The sequence below is a fragment of the Phocoena sinus genome, chromosome 8, assembly GCF_008692025.1.
Source record: "Phocoena sinus isolate mPhoSin1 chromosome 8, mPhoSin1.pri, whole genome shotgun sequence".
Taxonomy (NCBI): domain Eukaryota; kingdom Metazoa; phylum Chordata; class Mammalia; order Artiodactyla; family Phocoenidae; genus Phocoena; species Phocoena sinus.
In genome coordinates this window covers 33,664,641-33,681,772 of record NC_045770.1, presented here as the reverse complement: position 1 = coordinate 33,681,772, position 17,132 = coordinate 33,664,641, and the positions used below count along the sequence as shown (strand labels likewise).

At 36.4% G+C, this 17,132-nt stretch overlaps 1 protein-coding gene across 1 annotated transcript in view; it reads left to right on the top strand.

The window, feature by feature from the left end:
• CNTN5 (contactin 5) overlaps nt 1–17,132 on the top strand; it is a 1,462,970-nt gene that overhangs the window by 1,358,851 nt on the left and 86,987 nt on the right. The window contains exon 17 of the mRNA XM_032640142.1: nt 4,765–4,923. Within this exon, the coding sequence (XP_032496033.1) occupies nt 4,765–4,923 (159 nt within the window). The remainder of the gene's footprint in view (nt 1–4,764; nt 4,924–17,132) is intronic.

Here is a 17,132-nt window from a genome sequence, read left to right as displayed (position 1 = left end):
GGCTTATTGCTGATATGAAGAAAGTTTTAGTTCTGGACAGAAGATCAAACCAGCCACAACATTCCCTTAAGCCAATGCCTAATCCAGAGCAAAGGCCTAACTCTCTTCAATTTTATGAAGACTGAGGTGAGAGAGCTGCAAAAGAAAAGTTTGAAACTAGCAGAGGTTGGTTCCTGAGGTTTAAGTAAAGAAGCCATCTCCATAACATAAAAGTACAAGGTGAAGCAGCAAGTGCTGATGTAGAAGTTGCAGCCAGTTATCCAGAAGATCTAGCTAGGATAATTAATAAAAATGGCTCCACTGGATAACTTATTTTCGATGTACATGAAACATCCTTCTATTGGAAGAAGATGCCATCTAGGACTTTCACAGCTAGAGAGGATGCGTCAATGCATGACTTCAAAGCTTCAACAGGCAGGTTGACTCTCTTGTTAGGGGCTAATGCAGCTGGTGACTCTCAGTTGAAACCACTGCTCATTTACCATTCTGAAAATCCTAGGGCCTAAATATACTCTGCCTGTGCTCTATAAGTGGAACAACAAAGCATGGGTGACAGTATATCTGTTTACAACATGGTTTACTCAATATTTGAAGCCCACTGTTGAGACGTACTGCTCAGAGAAAAAAGATTTCTTTCAAAATATTACAGCTCAATGATAATGCACCTGGTGACCCAAGAGTTCTGATGGAGATGTACAACAAGATTTATGTTGTTTTCATGCCTGCTAACACAATATCCATTCTGCAGCCCATGGATCAAGGAGTAATTTTGACTTTCAAGTCTTTTTATTTCAGAAATACATTTCATAAGGCTACAACTGCCATAGACAGTGATTCCTCTGATGGATCTGAGTAAAATAAACTGAAAACCTTCAGGAAAGGATTCACCATCCTAATTCCATTACGCACATTTGTGATTCATGGGAAGAAGTCAAAATATCAACATTAGCAGGAATTCGGAAGGAGGTGATTCCAACTTTTATGGATGACTGAGGGATTCAAGACTTTAGTAGAGGAAGATGTAGTGGAAATAGCAAGAGTACTAAAGTTTGAAGTGTAGGTTGTAGCTGTGACTGAATTCCTGCATTCTCATGATACAACTTTAACAAATAAAGCGTTGCTTCTTACAGATGTGTTAAGAAAATGGTTTCTTGGGATGGAAACTACCTTGGCAAAAGTGCTATGAAAATTGTTGAAACAATTATGAAAATTGTTTGGGAGGACTGACTCCAGTTTTGAAAGAAATTCTACTTTGGGTAAAATGTTATCTAGCATCATAGTATGTTACAGAGAACTCATTCATGAAAGGAAGAGTCAATCTATGTGGCAAACTTCATTGTTGACTTAATTTAAGAAACTGCCACAGCCACCCCAACCTTCAGCAACCACCACCTCAATCAGTCGGCAGCTGTCAACTTTGAGACAAGACCCTCCACCAGCTAAAAGATTATGACCTACTGAAGGCTCAGATAATGGTTAGCAGTTTTTAGCAATAAAGTATTTTTAATTAAGGTATGTACATTTCTTTTATAGAAATAATGTTATTGCACACTTGATAGACTATAGTATGATGTAAACATAATTTTATATGCACTTGGAAATCAAAAAAAATTGTGTGACTTGCTTTATTGCAATATTAGCTTTATTATGGTCATCTAGAAAAAATTCCACAGTATCACTGAAGTATGCCTGTAGTCACAGGCCAACCCAAATTCAACGGGATTGAAAGAATAGGATTCACCTTTCAAAAAGGGAATGACCTGCACGTACAAGGAGGAAAGAAAGTGTTGGTGGCTATCTCATACACAGACTGCCACAAAGTCCTAAACAGTTTCTTCAATGTTATGTCTATTTCTAATACATAATTTAAATGTGCCATTCCCCAACACACACTTTTTCTCTTTCTTTCATTCCTTCAACTGAAAGTACTCCACAATTAACAGGGAAAGGAAGAAGGATCTCTGTAATCCTTGCTTTCTTGAACAAATCAGACTTTACAATCAGATCTGAATTCAGATCTCTGCTGTGCCATTCACTAGCAGAGCTACTTGGGTGAATAATTTCTCCTCACTAGAAGGGATTCTCTGATACCCACTGCCTAGTGTAACACCTAACATATAGTAAGGTTATTGACTATGTAACTTATTTATTATTAATCGACCAAACTAGCTATTTGAGATTCCCTTATGTCCTCTATGAAATAGGGATTATAATGCCCACCTCACGGTGACATAGAAATAGGTGAACAAGTTAATGTTTGCAAAATACTTAATGACTTAATACAGTACAGTGAGGATATGGTAGCTATTGGTATTATTATTACAGTTAATATTCTTATCTTTATTATCATTAGACTCACTCCTCCATATCCATGTCATTGCAGTCTAACAACTTGTTAGACATCTTCAGTACCTGGATCTCATTTATCTTCCACACCTCATCCTTAGCTACCATTTTCATACTCTGAACTTTAATTTATATTGGTGACACATCAAACATGTTCTTCCATAAGTCCTTGACCTAATAATTATATTTCCCACTTCATTCCAGATAAACACAAATTCTCATCAAAAGTTCCCTACACATAAATCACAAATTCTATTATTTTCTTCTCACAATTCCTTATTCTTACATCTTCCCCTCATAAAAACCTGGTTTCCTGGACTCTGCTCTTTTATTCTAGTCTGCCAGCACCATTCTGGCTTCACTTGGCTCTCTAGTCCTCCTTGAGACTATGGTCGTTTATACCATTGGCAACTTTGATGATGTCATATCAAATTTGTAAACTAAATCTAAATTGACCCAATTAACCACTTTTTCTGGCCCTGATCCTGGCTTTCTAACCTAACTTTGTTGACTTGGTCAGTTCCACTTCAAAATTATGTTATTGAACCAAACTTGAACTCCAGGACTATTCCAAAATACTTATATTTCACTCTTCTTCATGTCTTTCCTCTTTTATCATGGGCTTATTCAGACATTTTCCATTCTCCTCTAGCTCCCAATCCCATTCTCACCCAACAACCTTCACTTTCTGTGGATAATTTTTCCTTCTTTAGTGAAAAAAGGAGAACCTTCCCAAATGAGCTCTCCCAACTTCCCTTCTTAACATTTCAAAAGCTTTATCTCTCTATTCATTGTTTCTTCCTTAATTTCTCTCAGAGGAAAAAAGTATGCCACTTCTCATGGTTGTCCTCTACACGTTTGCTCACAATCCCAGTCTTTTGTCACCTTCCTGATGAAATAGTCCTTGTCTTCTAAGTCTTGAGTCTCTGCTAGCCACTGCTGGTTCTACTTACTCTTGATAAAACACTCATTTCTCATTTCCTAAAAATGTCATTCACTTGGTGATGTTTAAAAAACACTTTGTCCATCTCATCGTCCCTTCCTTATTTTGTACTCAGAGGTCTTTACTGTCTCCATCTCTTTAGTTAGCATTCCACCATTTCCTAGCTCCTTACAATCTAGGTCAGCCCTTACTGCTCAGACTTCATAATCCCCAAATCCAGAGAGCAACTTGCTACATAAGGACTAATTTGGAAAATAAAATATTTAAAAGTGGATTATATTTTTCATTGAAAATAAAAGCATCCTTGCAGCTTGCATTGTCCATATTTGGGAATAGAAAAATGTTAATAAGGAAACTGGCATTGTTCTTAGCCACTAAAATATCAACACTCTATATATTTTTGAATGTTATTAGAAATCCCTGTTTTAGAAGTAGTAATACAGAAGTATATTTCTCCTCATATCAGATCTTGGTTGTTTTTTGAAGCTGGAGTCTACGTGCACATCACTTGATAATCACTATTCTATACCAATTTTTTATGATCAAAAGGGGAATAATCTTCTCTAATTCATCATCCTCTCACCCTCACCAAAAAGTCATCATCATTATCATCATCTAATCATTCTTCCATGTCTCACTTCTAGTATATACTCTTTCTTGGTCTGAAATCTCATTATTTCAGAGCCTTTCATTGTTCCCTGTTTGAATATTTTTTTTTTTTTGGCTGTGTTGGGTCTTCGTTTCTGTGCGTGGGCTTTCTCTAGTTGCGATGAGCGGGGGCCGCTTTTCATCACAGTATGCGGGTCTCTCACTGTCGTGGCCTCTCTTGCTGCGAAGCACAAGCTCCAGACGCACAGGCTCAGTAGTTGTGGCTCACGGGCCTAGTTGCTCCACGGCATGTGGGATTTTCCCAGACCAGGGCTCGAAACCATGTCCCTTGCATTGGCAGGCAGATTCTCAACCACTGCACCACCAGGGAAGCCCTCCCTGTTTGAATTTAAGCTACTTGATAGGTACATCACACTATTTGTACACTGTACTCTTCGTGAACATGAAAATTAGGCCCACACACCTGTAGGTTTGTGGTAATGATGGGATTGTTTCTGTTCCCGATAGCATTGCCTATCACTCTGTTGTTGCTTCTGTAAGCTGTGATTGATTTCAAGAGTCATAGTTGCTCCTGACATTCAAATCCTTGTATTTGTTTTTAATTCTATTTTCCTCTTCTATAAAATGCAATGCTAACTGGTAGCTGCCTCCAAGTACAAAGTATTAGAAAAAAAAAAATCTAAACTATACTTAAGTTATCCCCAGAAATCATGGAAACCAACTTGCATCTCATTTCTTTTTTACTGTCAACGTTCATTACTAAATATGTATTTCATTAAGATACTTACTAGTTTTGTTGGGTCCTTACTGGAAATACAATTTCTCGTGGCTTGACCTTAACTTTATCCATTCCCTTTTGCTTATAGGTCCCCCAGGTCCACCAGGGATAGTGATCGTTGAGGAAATCAGTGAGAGCACAGCCACACTTTCCTGGAGTCCAGCTACTGACAACCACAGCCCCATCTCCTCATACAACTTGCAGGCTCGCAGCCCCTTCTCCCTGGGCTGGCAAACAGTAAAAACAGGTAAGAGGCTCTAAGGCAATGTCAGACACCAGAGCAGCTTTCTATGTCATGAGCTATATTTGCTAACAATCTTAGTTGGATTATTTTGGATTCTGGAAATTTTGTTATTTATGACAATATTAATCATTGTTGCCTTCTTTTTATAAAGTCACTTTGCTTTCTTCTTTTCTCATTTTCCAAGGAAGGACCACATCATTTATCTTTGTTTATTGAAATAACCTTAAACTCACATAAAAGTTGCAAAAATAATACAAAGATTCCCTGTGGGCCCATCCTTCACCTTGCCCCAATGAAAACATTCTACATAACAATGGCACAATGATCAAATCAGGAAACTGACATTGATACAATGCTATAAACCACAGATCATATTCAAATTTCACCCTTTTTTACATGCAATATTTTTAGGGTATAGTTCCATAAAATTCTATGAAATTTTATTATATCTATTCAAATCGCTACCAAGACAGATACAGAACTGCTCCATTACTCCAGTTCCTTGGGCTACCCCTTTAGAGTCATACATCTGTTTTATTTATAAAAAGAAAATCTAATATAAAATCACATTATTTAAAACAATACAGCATTTTAATGCTTACTTCTAAGATGTTTGCCTTCCACTTGCATTATTTTAAAAATAATTTTCTTCCCTGAAGATTTTCTCATCACGTTATAACTAAACTTCCCTTCCCTCTCCAAATGTGGCTGTCTGCAAGGATATGTGAAATTACACTCAGTTGATAGTTATCACCAATTTAGCATATTGGTGAAAAAGTGTACAGTATCTATAAAATGTAATCTTCAGAAGCAGTTGTCCATACTGAGCAGGGATTTGTGATTTTATTTTCTATCTAAATATAAAATTGATTTACCTGCATAGAAGTGAAATATAAAGTCAGTAAAATATCTGAGTGCAGTAACCATAAAACTCAATCTGAATGTTATAGGAGTAAAGTGGTCCATCTCATTGCTTAAATAAATTAAATTTGAGCAGAAAATTGTTTTTGGGTAAAAGTTTGAAATTTAGGGGAAAGAAAGTATATTCATCCACATGCAAAATACAATTTAGGTTTTTCTTTTTTTTTCTTAATTTTATTTATATATTTATTTTACTTTGGCTGGGTTTGGTCTTTGTTGTTGCACAGGCTTTCTCTAGTTGCGGGGAGCTGGGACTCTTCTTTGTTCGGGTGCACGGGCTTCTCATTATGGTGGCTTCTCATTTTGCAGAGCATGGACTCTAGGCACATGGGCTCAGTAGTTGTGGCACACGGGATTAGTTGCTCCATGGCATGTGGGACCTTCCTGGTCCAGGGCTTGAACTTGTGTCCCCTGCACTGGCAGATGGATTCATTTTTCCTTTCTTTTTTTAAACATCTTTATTGGAGTATAATTGCCTTACAATGGTGTCTTAGTTTCTGCTTTATAACAAAGTGAATCAGCTATAAACATACATATATCCCCATATTTCCTCCCTCTTGCATCTCCTTCCCACCCTCCCTACCCCACCCATCTAGGTGGTCACAAAGCACCAAGCTGATCTCCCTGTGCTAGGCAGTGGATTCCCACTAGCTATCCATTTTATATTTGGTAGTGTATACATGTCCATGCCACTCTCTAAATTAGTCCCAGCTTACCCTTCCCACTCCCTGTGTCCTCAAATCCATTCTCCATGTCTGCATCTTTATTCCTGTCCTGCCCCTAGGCTCTTCAGAAACATTTTTTTTTTGATTGCATATATATGTGTTAGCATACAGTATTTGTTTTGCTCTTTCTGAATTACTTCACTCTGTATGACAGTCTCTGAGTCCATCCACCTCACTACAAATAATTAAATTTTGTTCCTTTTCATGGCTGAGTAATATTCCATTTTATATATGTGCCACATCTTCTTTATCCATTCATCTGTCGATGGACATTTAGATTGCTTCTATGTCCTGGCTATTGTAAATAGAGCTGCAATGAACATTGTGCTGCATGACTCTATTTGAATTATAGCTTTCTCAGGGTATATGCACTGTAGTGGGATTACTGGGTCATATGATAGCTCTATTTTTAGTTTTTTAAGGAATTGTCATACTGTTCTCCATAGTGGCTGTATCAATTTACATTCCCACCAACAGTGCAAGATGGTTCACTTTTCTCAACACCCTCTCCAGTGTTTATTGTTTGTAGATTTTTTGAGGATGGCCATTCTGACCGGTGTGAGGTGATACCTCATTGTAGTTGTGATTTGCGTTTCTCTGATGAATAGTGATATTGAGCATCCTTTCATCTGTTTCTTAGCAATCTGTATATCTTCTTTGGAGAAATGTCTATTTAGGTCTTCTGCCCATTTTTGGATTGGGTTGTTTGATTTTTGATATTGAGCTGCTTGTAAATTTTAGAGATTAATCCTCTGTCAATTGCTTCATTTGCAAATATTTTCTCCCATTCTGAGGGTTGTCTTTTCATCTGGTTTATGGTTTCCTTTGCTGTGGAAAAGCTTTTAAGTTTCATTAGATCCCATTAGTTTATTTTTGTTTTTATTTCCATTTCTCTAGGTGGTGGGTCAAAAAAGATCTTGCTGTGATTTATGTCATAGAGTGTTCTGCCTATACTTTCCTCTAAGAGTTTTATAGTGTCTGACCTTACATTTAGGTCTTTAATCCATTTTGAGCTTATTTTTGTGTATGGTGTTAGGGAGTGTTCTAATTTCCTTCCTTTATATGTAGCTGTCCAGTTTTCCCAGCACCACTTAATGAAGAGGCTGTCTTTTCTCCATTATATATTTTTGCCTCCTTTATCAAATATAAGGTGACCATGTGTGCATGGGTTTATCTCTGGGCTTTCTATCCTGTTCCATTGATCTATATTTCTGTTTTTGTTCCACTACCATACTGTCTTGATTTCTGTAACTTTGTAGTATAGTCTGAAGTCAGGGAGTCTGATTCCTCCAGCTCCATTTTTCTTTGTCAAGGTTGTTTTGGGTATTTAGGGTCTTTTGTGTTTCCATACACATTGTGAATTTTTTTGTTCTAGTTCTGTGAAAAATGGCAGTGGTAGTTTGATAGGGATTGCATTGAATCTGTAGTTTGCTTTGGGTAGTAGAGTCATTTTCACAATGTTGATTCTTCCCATCCAAGAACATGGTATATCTCTCCAACTATTTGTATCATCTTTAATTTCTTTCATTGGTGTCTTATAGTTTTCTGCACACAGATCTTTTGTCTCCTTAGGTAGGTTTATTCCTAGGTATTTTATTCTTTTCATTGCAATGGTAAATGGGGGCGTTTCCTTAAATTCACTTTCAGATTTTTCATCATTAGTGTAAAAGAATGTGAGAGATTTCTGTGCATTAATTTTGTATCCTGCTACTTTACCCAATTCATTGATTAGCTCTAGTAGTTTTCTGGTAGCATCTTTAGGATTCTCTATGTATAGTATCATGTCATCTGCAAACAGTGACAGCTTTACTTCTTTTATCCAATTTGGATTCTTTAACATTCTTTTTCTTCTCTGATTGCTGTGGCTAAATCTTCCAAAACTATGTTGCATAACAGTGGTGAGAGTGGACAACCTTGTCTTGTTCCTGATCTTAGAGAAAATGGTTTCAGTTTTTCACCATTGCAAATGATGTCGGCTGTGGGTTTGTTATACATGGCCCTTATTATGTTGAGGTAATTTCCCTCTATGCCTACTTTCTGGAGGGTTTATATCATAAATTGGTGTTGAATTTTGTCCAAAGCTTTTTCTGCATCTATTGAAATGATCATATGTACTTTTTCCTTCAATTTGTTTGTATGGTTTATCACATTGATCGATTTGCATATATTGAAGAATCCTTGCATTCCTGGGATAAACCCCACTTCATCATGCTGTATGTTCCTTTTAATGTGCTGTTGGGTTCTGTTTCCAATATTTTGTTGAGGATTTTCTCATCTATGTTCATCAGTGATATTGTCTTGTAGTTTTCTTTCTTTGTGACATCTTTGTCAGGTTTTGGTATCAGGGTGATGGTGACCTTGTAGAAAGAGTTTGAGAGTGTTCCTCCCTCTGCTATATTTTGAAAGAGCTTGAGAAGTATAGGTGTTAGTTATTCTCTAAATGTTTGATAGAATTTGCCTGTGAAGCCATCTGGTCCTGGGCTTTTGTGTTTGGAAGGTTTTTAATCACAGTCTCAATTTCAGTGCTTGTGATTGGTCTGTTTATATTTTCTATTTCTTCCTGGTTCAGTCTTGGAAGGTTGTCCTTTTCTAAGAATTTGTCCATTTATTCCAGGTTGCCCATTTTCTTGGCATATAGTTGCTTGTAATTATCTCTTATGATACTTTGTATTTCTGCAGTGTCAGTTTTTACTTCTTTTTCATTTCTAATACTGTTGATTTAAGTCTTCTCCCTTTTTTTCTTAATGAGTCAGTCTAATGGTTTATAAATTTTGTTTATCTTCTCAAAGAACCAGCTTTTACTCTTATAGATGTTTGCTATTGTTTTCTTCATTTCTTTCTCATTTATTTCTGATCTGTTCTTTATGATTTCTTTCCTACTGCTAACTTTGGGGATTTTTGTTCTTCTTTCTCTAGTTGCTTTAGGTGTAAAGTTAGGTTGTTTGTTTGAGTTGTTTCTTGTGGTAAGATAGTATGGCTCTAAACTTCCCTCTTAGAACTGCTTTTGCTCTATCCCATAGGTTTTGGGTCATTGTGTTTTATTTTTCCTTTTTTTCTAGGTATTTTTTGTTTCCTCTTTGATTTCTTCAGTGATCTCTTGGTTATTCAGTTGTGTATTGTTTACCCTCCAAGTGTTTGTATTTTTTACAGATTTTTTCCTCTATTTGATATCTGGTCTCAAAGCGTTGTGGTCGGAAAAGTTAATTTATTTGATTTCAATATTCTTAAATTTACCAAAGCTTGATTTGTGACCCAAGATACAATCTATCCTGGAGAATGTTCCATTAGCGCTTGAGACAAAAGTATAATCTGCTCATTTTGTATGGAATATCCTATAAATATCAATTAAGTCCATCTTGCTTAATGTATCATTTAAAACTTGTGTTTCCTTATTTATTTTCATTTTGGATGATCTGTCCATTGGTGAAAGTGGGGTATTAAAGTCTCCTAGTATTATTGTGTTACTGTCGATTTCCCCTTTGAAGGCTGTTAGCATTAGCCTTATGTATTGAGGTGCTCCTATGTTGGGTGCATAAATATTTACAATTCTCATATCTTCTCCTTGGATCGATCCTGTCATCGTTATGTAGTGTCCTTCTTTGTCCCTTGTAATAGTCTTTATTTTAAAGTATATTTTTTCTGAGATGAGAATTGCTACTCCAGCTTTCTTTTGATTTCCATTTGCATGGAATGTCTTTTGCCATCCTCTCACTTTCAGTCTGTACATGTCCTTAGGTCTGAAGTGGGTCCCTTGTAGACAGCATATATACAGGTTTTGTGTTTGTAATCATTCAGCCAGTCTATATCTTTTAGTTGGATCATTTAATCAATTCACCTTTAAGGTAGTTATTGATATGTAGTTCCTATTACCATTTTCTTAATTGATTTGGGTTTGTTATTGTAGGTCTTTTCTTTCTTTCGTGTTTCCTGACTAGAGAAATTCCTTTAGCATTTGTCATAAATCTGGTTTGGTGGTCCTGAATCCTCTTAGCTTTTGCTTGTCTGTAAAGGTTTTAATTTCTCTGTCAAATCTGATTGAGATCCTTGCTGGTCCAGTAATCTTGGTTGTAGGTTTTTCCCTTTCACCACTGTAAATATGTCCTGCCATTCCCTTCTGCTTTGCAGAGTTTCTGCTGAAAGATCAGCCGTTAACCTTATGGGGATTTCCTTGTATGTTATTTGTTGATTTTCCCTTACTGCTTTTAATATTTTTTGTTTGTATTTAATTTTTTATAGTTTGATTAGTATGTGTCTTGGTGTGTTTCTCCTTGGATTTATCCTGTATGGGACTCTCTGCACTTCCTGAAATTGATTGACTGTTTCCTTTCCCATATTAGGGATGTTTTCAACTATAATCTCTTCAAATATTTTCTCAGTCCCTTTCTTTATCTCTTCTTCTTCTTGGACCCCTATACTTTGAATGTTGGTGTGTTTAATGTGGTCCCAGAGGTCTCTGAGACTGTCATCAATTATTTTCATTCTTTTTTCTTTATTCTGCTCTGTGGTAGTTATTTCCAGTATTTTATCTTCCAGGTCACTTATCAGTTCTTCTGTCTCATTTATTCTGCTATTGATTCCTTTTAGAGAATATTTAATTTTATCTACTGTGTTGTTCATCATTGTTTCTTTGCTCTTTAGTTTATCTAGATCTTTGTTAAACGTTTCTTGTGTTTCATCCATTCTGTTTCCAAGATTTTGAATCATCTTTACTATCATTACACTGAATTCTTTTACAGGTAGATTGCTTATTTCTGATACATTTGTTTGGTCTGGTGGGTTTTTGCCTTGCTCCTTCATCTGCCGTATATTTCTCTTTCTTTTCATTTTGTTTAACTTACTGTGTTTGGGGATCTTCTTTTTGCAGCCTCCGTGTTCATAGTTACCATTGTTTTGAGGGTCTGCCCCTAGTGACTAAGGGTGGTTCATTGGGTTGGGTAGGCTTCCCTGGTGGAGGGGACTAGTGCCTGTGTTCTGGTGGATGAGGCTGGTTCTTGTCTTTCTGGTGGGCAGAACTGTGTTTGGCAGTATGTTTTGGGGTGTCTGTGATCTTATTATTATTTTAGGCAGTCTCTCTGCTACTGGATGTTGTTGTGTTCCTGTTTTCCTAGTTTTCTGGCATAGGGTGTTCAGCACTGTAGCTTGCTGGTCATTGAGTGGAGCTGGGCTTAGCATTGAGGTGGGATCTGTGGGAGAGCTTTTGTCTTTTGATATTACATTCATCCCTGAGGTCTCTTGTGGACCAATGTACTGAACTCGGCTCTCCCACCTCAGAGGCATGGGCTGGACACCCAGCCAGAGCAAGACCCCATCAGCCACATGGCTCAGAAGAAAAGGGAGAATAAAAAAGAAAAAACAATAATAAAATAAAACAAAGTTATTAAAATTTAAAAATATATCATTAAATGTAAAAAAATAAAAAGTCATTAAAAAAGAAAGTAAGAAAGAAAGAAGAGAGCAACCAAACCAATAAACAAATCTATCAATGAAAACAAGTGATAAAAACTATACCAAAAAGGTATGAAAACAAAAAATAAACAGACAGAAAGAACCCTAGGACAAATGGTAAAAGCAATGATATACAGATAAACTCACACAAAGAAGCATACACATACACACTCACAGAAAGAGAAAAAGGAAAAAAAAATTATATCTATATTGTAAAAAAAAGGAAGAGAGCAACCTAATCAATAAAAAAATCTACCAATGATAATAAACTCTAAATATGAAACAAAGATAAACATAAAACCAGAAAAAAATTGGATTCAGAAAGCAAACCCCAAGTCTACAGTTGCTGCCAAAGTCCACTGCCTCAATTTTGGGATGATTCATTGTCTATTCAGGTATTCCAGAGATTCAGGATACATCAAGATGATTGTGAAGATTTAATCTGCTGCTCCTGAGGTTGCTTGGAGAATTTTCCCTTTCTCTCCTTTGTTCGCACAGCTCTTGGGCTTCAGCTTTGGATTTGGGCCCGCTTCTGCACGTAGGTCACCTGAGCGCATCTCTTTCTCAATCTGACAGGATGGTGTTAAAGTAGCAGCTGATTAGGGGGCTCTAGCTCACTCAGGCCAGGGGGAGGGAAGGGTACGGAATGGAGGGTGAGCCTGTGGTAGCAGAGGCCAGCGTGATATTGCAACAGCCTGAGGCACGCCATGTGTTCTTCTGGGGAAGTTGTCCGTGGATCACGGCACCCTGGCAGTGGTGGGCTGCACAGGCTCCTGGGAGGAGAGCTTGGATAGTGACCTGTTCTTGCACACAGGCTTCTTGGTGGCTGCAGCAGAAGCTTTATCATTTCATGCCCATCTCTGGTGTCCTCACTGACAGCTCTGCCTCATGCCCATCTCTGGAGCTCGTTTATGCAGTGCTCCATACCCCCTCTCCTTGCGCACTCTTTTGGGAAGTCTGAGGTCTTCTGGCAGGTGTATTCTTAACCACTGTGCCACCAGGGAAGTCCCACAATTCAGGTGTTTTTGCTGTTAGGTTCCTATATTAATTCATAGAATTCAGTATGATTATCTTTATAGTGTACTATACATGTGTATATATTTATCTTGTAATATATGTAATTGTGAGTATTAGACTCATTCCTGGCTCCCTTTTAACCCTGTAATAATATGCAGAGTCAAGAAATTGGGGGAATGTCTATGTTCAGTAGATAATTCTGGAAAGGACACAAATTCAGACCACATGAACAGGTTTATACAAGAATTCTTATAACCACCATTTATAAGATGCTCCCACATCATCCTTAGTGTGAGAGCCCAAACCCTTTGCTATGCTGAGAGGAAATGGATTCACCTTCAGATCTCATGTTGTGCATTCAGGAAACTCATTCTCCTGCTTGTGGCTATGTTCCCTGCCCAGTCTTGCCACATTGCCTACAATACTTACTTCTTGGGAAGTTTCACTTGTGGGTACATTGCAATACATATATATGTTTCCTTGCTCATCCATACCTATGTTCTTGTGTTTCTTACCTTAACACATGGTACGGCAATCCAGGACATCTAATCTTCCATATTTTCCTAGTTACTCTTATTTCTTGATTTCTTACATACCTTGACTCACCTGTTTCTACATTTTGTTGTTTGATAGATTAATAGATAATGATAGATAGATAGATATGTGTATATATATCTATATATCTTGTACATATATATGCATATATACATATATAAACTAAAATATTTTGGCATAAGCTAGGGAAAGACAAAAGCGAGGTGTGTGTGTGTGTTGGTGTTTGTGTGTGTGTGTGTTGTATGTATAGAGGGCTTAATTGCTTGGATTACATGCTATTTTAGGTATTTATTTATTTAGAAGTCCATGATATAAGGCTGCATTCTTATTTTTCTAATTTAATTTGAATGTTGTAAATATTTTTGAGTAGAGAGTTCTTTTTAAATTCAGTTCAGCAAGTACTTATAAAAAATATATGGTTGTACTGTATTTGTAAGTAAATATATATTTTTCAGAAATATATTTCTATAAATGATCAATTTTATTTGCCCTTGAGAGCAATAGTTCTCTAGCAAGGAGTTCCTCACCTAAGTTAGTCACACCTTTCTCTAAAACTCAGCATCTCTTGAAGCTACTGGTAGAGGCATTGCCATCCTCCAGACCAGCCAAAGAGCAGTCCTCACCTTTTGCATGCTCTAAAGGAGATGTTTCAAATGTTTCCTGGGTTTTGCCCCTAGCTCATACTGACCATAATTTTTTTCATGCCTGTGATAGGGAAAATAAGTCCTTCTGGATGCAAATCATCACTGGGCAGCAGGTCTTTTGTTTTCATAGTTACTATCTCACCTAAATCAATTTCAGTAGAGATATGCTCTAATGTAGAAATGTATGATAGAAAAAAAATTTAGTTCTGCGGTTTGAACTCTCTGATGAAGTTAATGCAACACATAAGTTAGCATTTAAAAAACTATTAAAATTCCGTTATATGACAACATGAATACAAAGAATAATGAGTTCCTCATTTTTGACAAATGAAGTAATGAATCGCACATGGGCCTTCTAGCTGAGGACATCTGGAATTAACTTATCAATGCCACCCACCCAAAAATAAGACTTAAAACAGGTGACTGTGAATGGGGCTGTTTATTCATTTTGAAAGTATGAAAACAATCATAAGAAATAGATGATTTCACTTGCAAACCCCCTTTTCTGTTCAAACTACTTGTTTTTGATTTGAACACTTGCTTTCCTATTTGTATTACTGAGCAGTATTAGCTGACTTAGTTTTTTTGACTATGTCTGATTAAGAATACCAAATCACCTATAATCAAAGAATTGATTGGCCTTTATTTACTTAATTCAAATATGTTTCTTAACTATTCTTCAATCAGTAGATATGCCTCCTCTTTGTGGATAGTTTCCACTGACTGATTGGTGGTTAAATTTATCAACTAAATAGGTTTATTGTTTTAATATAATTTAATTTATTTTAATTTAATTTTTGGATACAATTTTTTAAAAGGAAAAGCATTTTAACAAGTTTTTCTCCTGGAATCAATATGCAGTCCTCCACTAAAGTTGCTGTGTGTTGATTCTGAAGCAGAATAATTTCTTTGAAACCAACTTGTCTCCAGAGTTCCAGAAAGACTAATTTTATAGAAAGATACATGCAAGTCTTTAAAAATGCATCATTTGATATACATTCTCCATTATCTTTAATCTCCACAATATTGCATTTGAAATAAAAATACTAATTTTATAAAAATATTTCTATTCTAGTTCATATTGTATGTTATTTCATCGCAAATATTAATACCTTCAACTCTTTTTTTTTTTTGCAATTTTTTAATAGTCCTTACAAGTAGCAATGAATTCAGAATTCTAAACTTTCTTTTAACATTTTCAAAGAGAAATTAGAATTAAGGATGATGGAGAGGATATGGAATAGGGGTGGGAGTCTTTAGTTTTTGTTAACATCTTTATTGGAGTATAATTGCTTTACAGTGGTGTGTAAGATTCTGCTTCATAACAAATTGAATCAGCTATACATATGCATATATCACCATATCTCCTCCATCTTGAGTCTCTCTCCTGCCCTCCCTATCCCACCCCTCTAGGTGGTCACAAAGCACCGAGCTGATCTCCCTGTGATATGCGGATGCTCCCCACTACCTATCTATTTTATATTTGGTAGTGTATATATGTCAATGCCACATTCTCACTTTGTCCCAGCTTATACTTCCCATACCCTGTGTCCTCAAGTCCATTCTCAATGTCTGCATTTTCATTCCTGTCCTGCCCTTACATTCTTTAGAACTTTTTTTTTTTTTTAGATTCCATATATATGTGTTACCATACAGTATTTGTTTTTCACTTTCTGAATTACTTCACTCTGTATGACAGTCTCTAGGTCCATCCACCTACTACAGAAACTCAGTTTGTTAATTTTTATGGCTGAGTAATATTCCATTTATATATATATATACCATGTCTCCTTTATCCATTCATCAGTTGATTGACACTTAGGTTGTTTCCATGCCCTGGCTATTGTAAATACAGCTGCAATGAACGTTGTGGTATATGACTCTTTTTGAATTATGGTTTTCTCAGGGTATATGCCCATTAGTGAGATTGCTGGGCCATATGGTAGTTCTATTTTTACTTTTTTAAGGAATCTCCATACTGTTCTCCATAGTGGCTGTATCAATTTACATTCCTACCAACAGTGCAAGAGGGTCTCGTTTTCTCCACACCCTCTCCAGAATTTATTGTTTGTAGATTTTTTGATGATGACTATTCTGAATGGTGTGAGGTGACACCTCATGGTAGTTTTGATTTGCATTTCTCTAATGAATAGTGATATTGAGCATCTTTTCATGTGTTTGTTGGCAATCTGTATATCTTCTTTGGAGAAATGTCTATTTAGGTCTTCAGCCCATTTGTGGATTGGTTTGTTTGAATTTTTGTATTGAGCTGCTTGAGCTGCTTGTAAATTTTGGAGATTAATCCTTTGTCAGTTGCTTCATTTGCAAATATTTTCTCCCATTCTGAGGGCTGTCTTTTCATCTTGTTTATGGATTCCTTTGCTGCAGAAAAGCTTTCAAGTTTCATTACTTTATTACTTTATTACTGTAGTTTTATAGTATAGTCTGAAGTCAGGGAGCCTGATTCCTCCAGCTCCATTTTTCTTTCTCAAGATGAATTTGGCTATTCGGGGTCTTTTCTGTTTCCATACACATTGTATAAATTTTTGTTCTAGTTCTGTGAAAAATGCCATTGGTAGTTGCACAGGGATTGCATTGAATCTGTATATTGCTTTGGGTAGTATAGTCTTTTTCACATTGTTGATTCTACCAATCCCAGGACATGGTATATCTCTCCATCTGTATGTATCCTCTTCAATTTCTTCCAACAGTGTCTTATAGTTTTCTGCATACAGGTCTTTTGCCTTCTTAGGTGGGTTTATTCCTAGGTATTTTATTCTTTTTTGTTGCAATGGTAAATGGGAATGTTTGCTTAATTTCTCTTTCAGATTTTTCATCATTAGTGTATAGGAATGCAAGAGATTTCAGTGCATTAATTTTGTATCCTGCAACTTTACCAAATTCA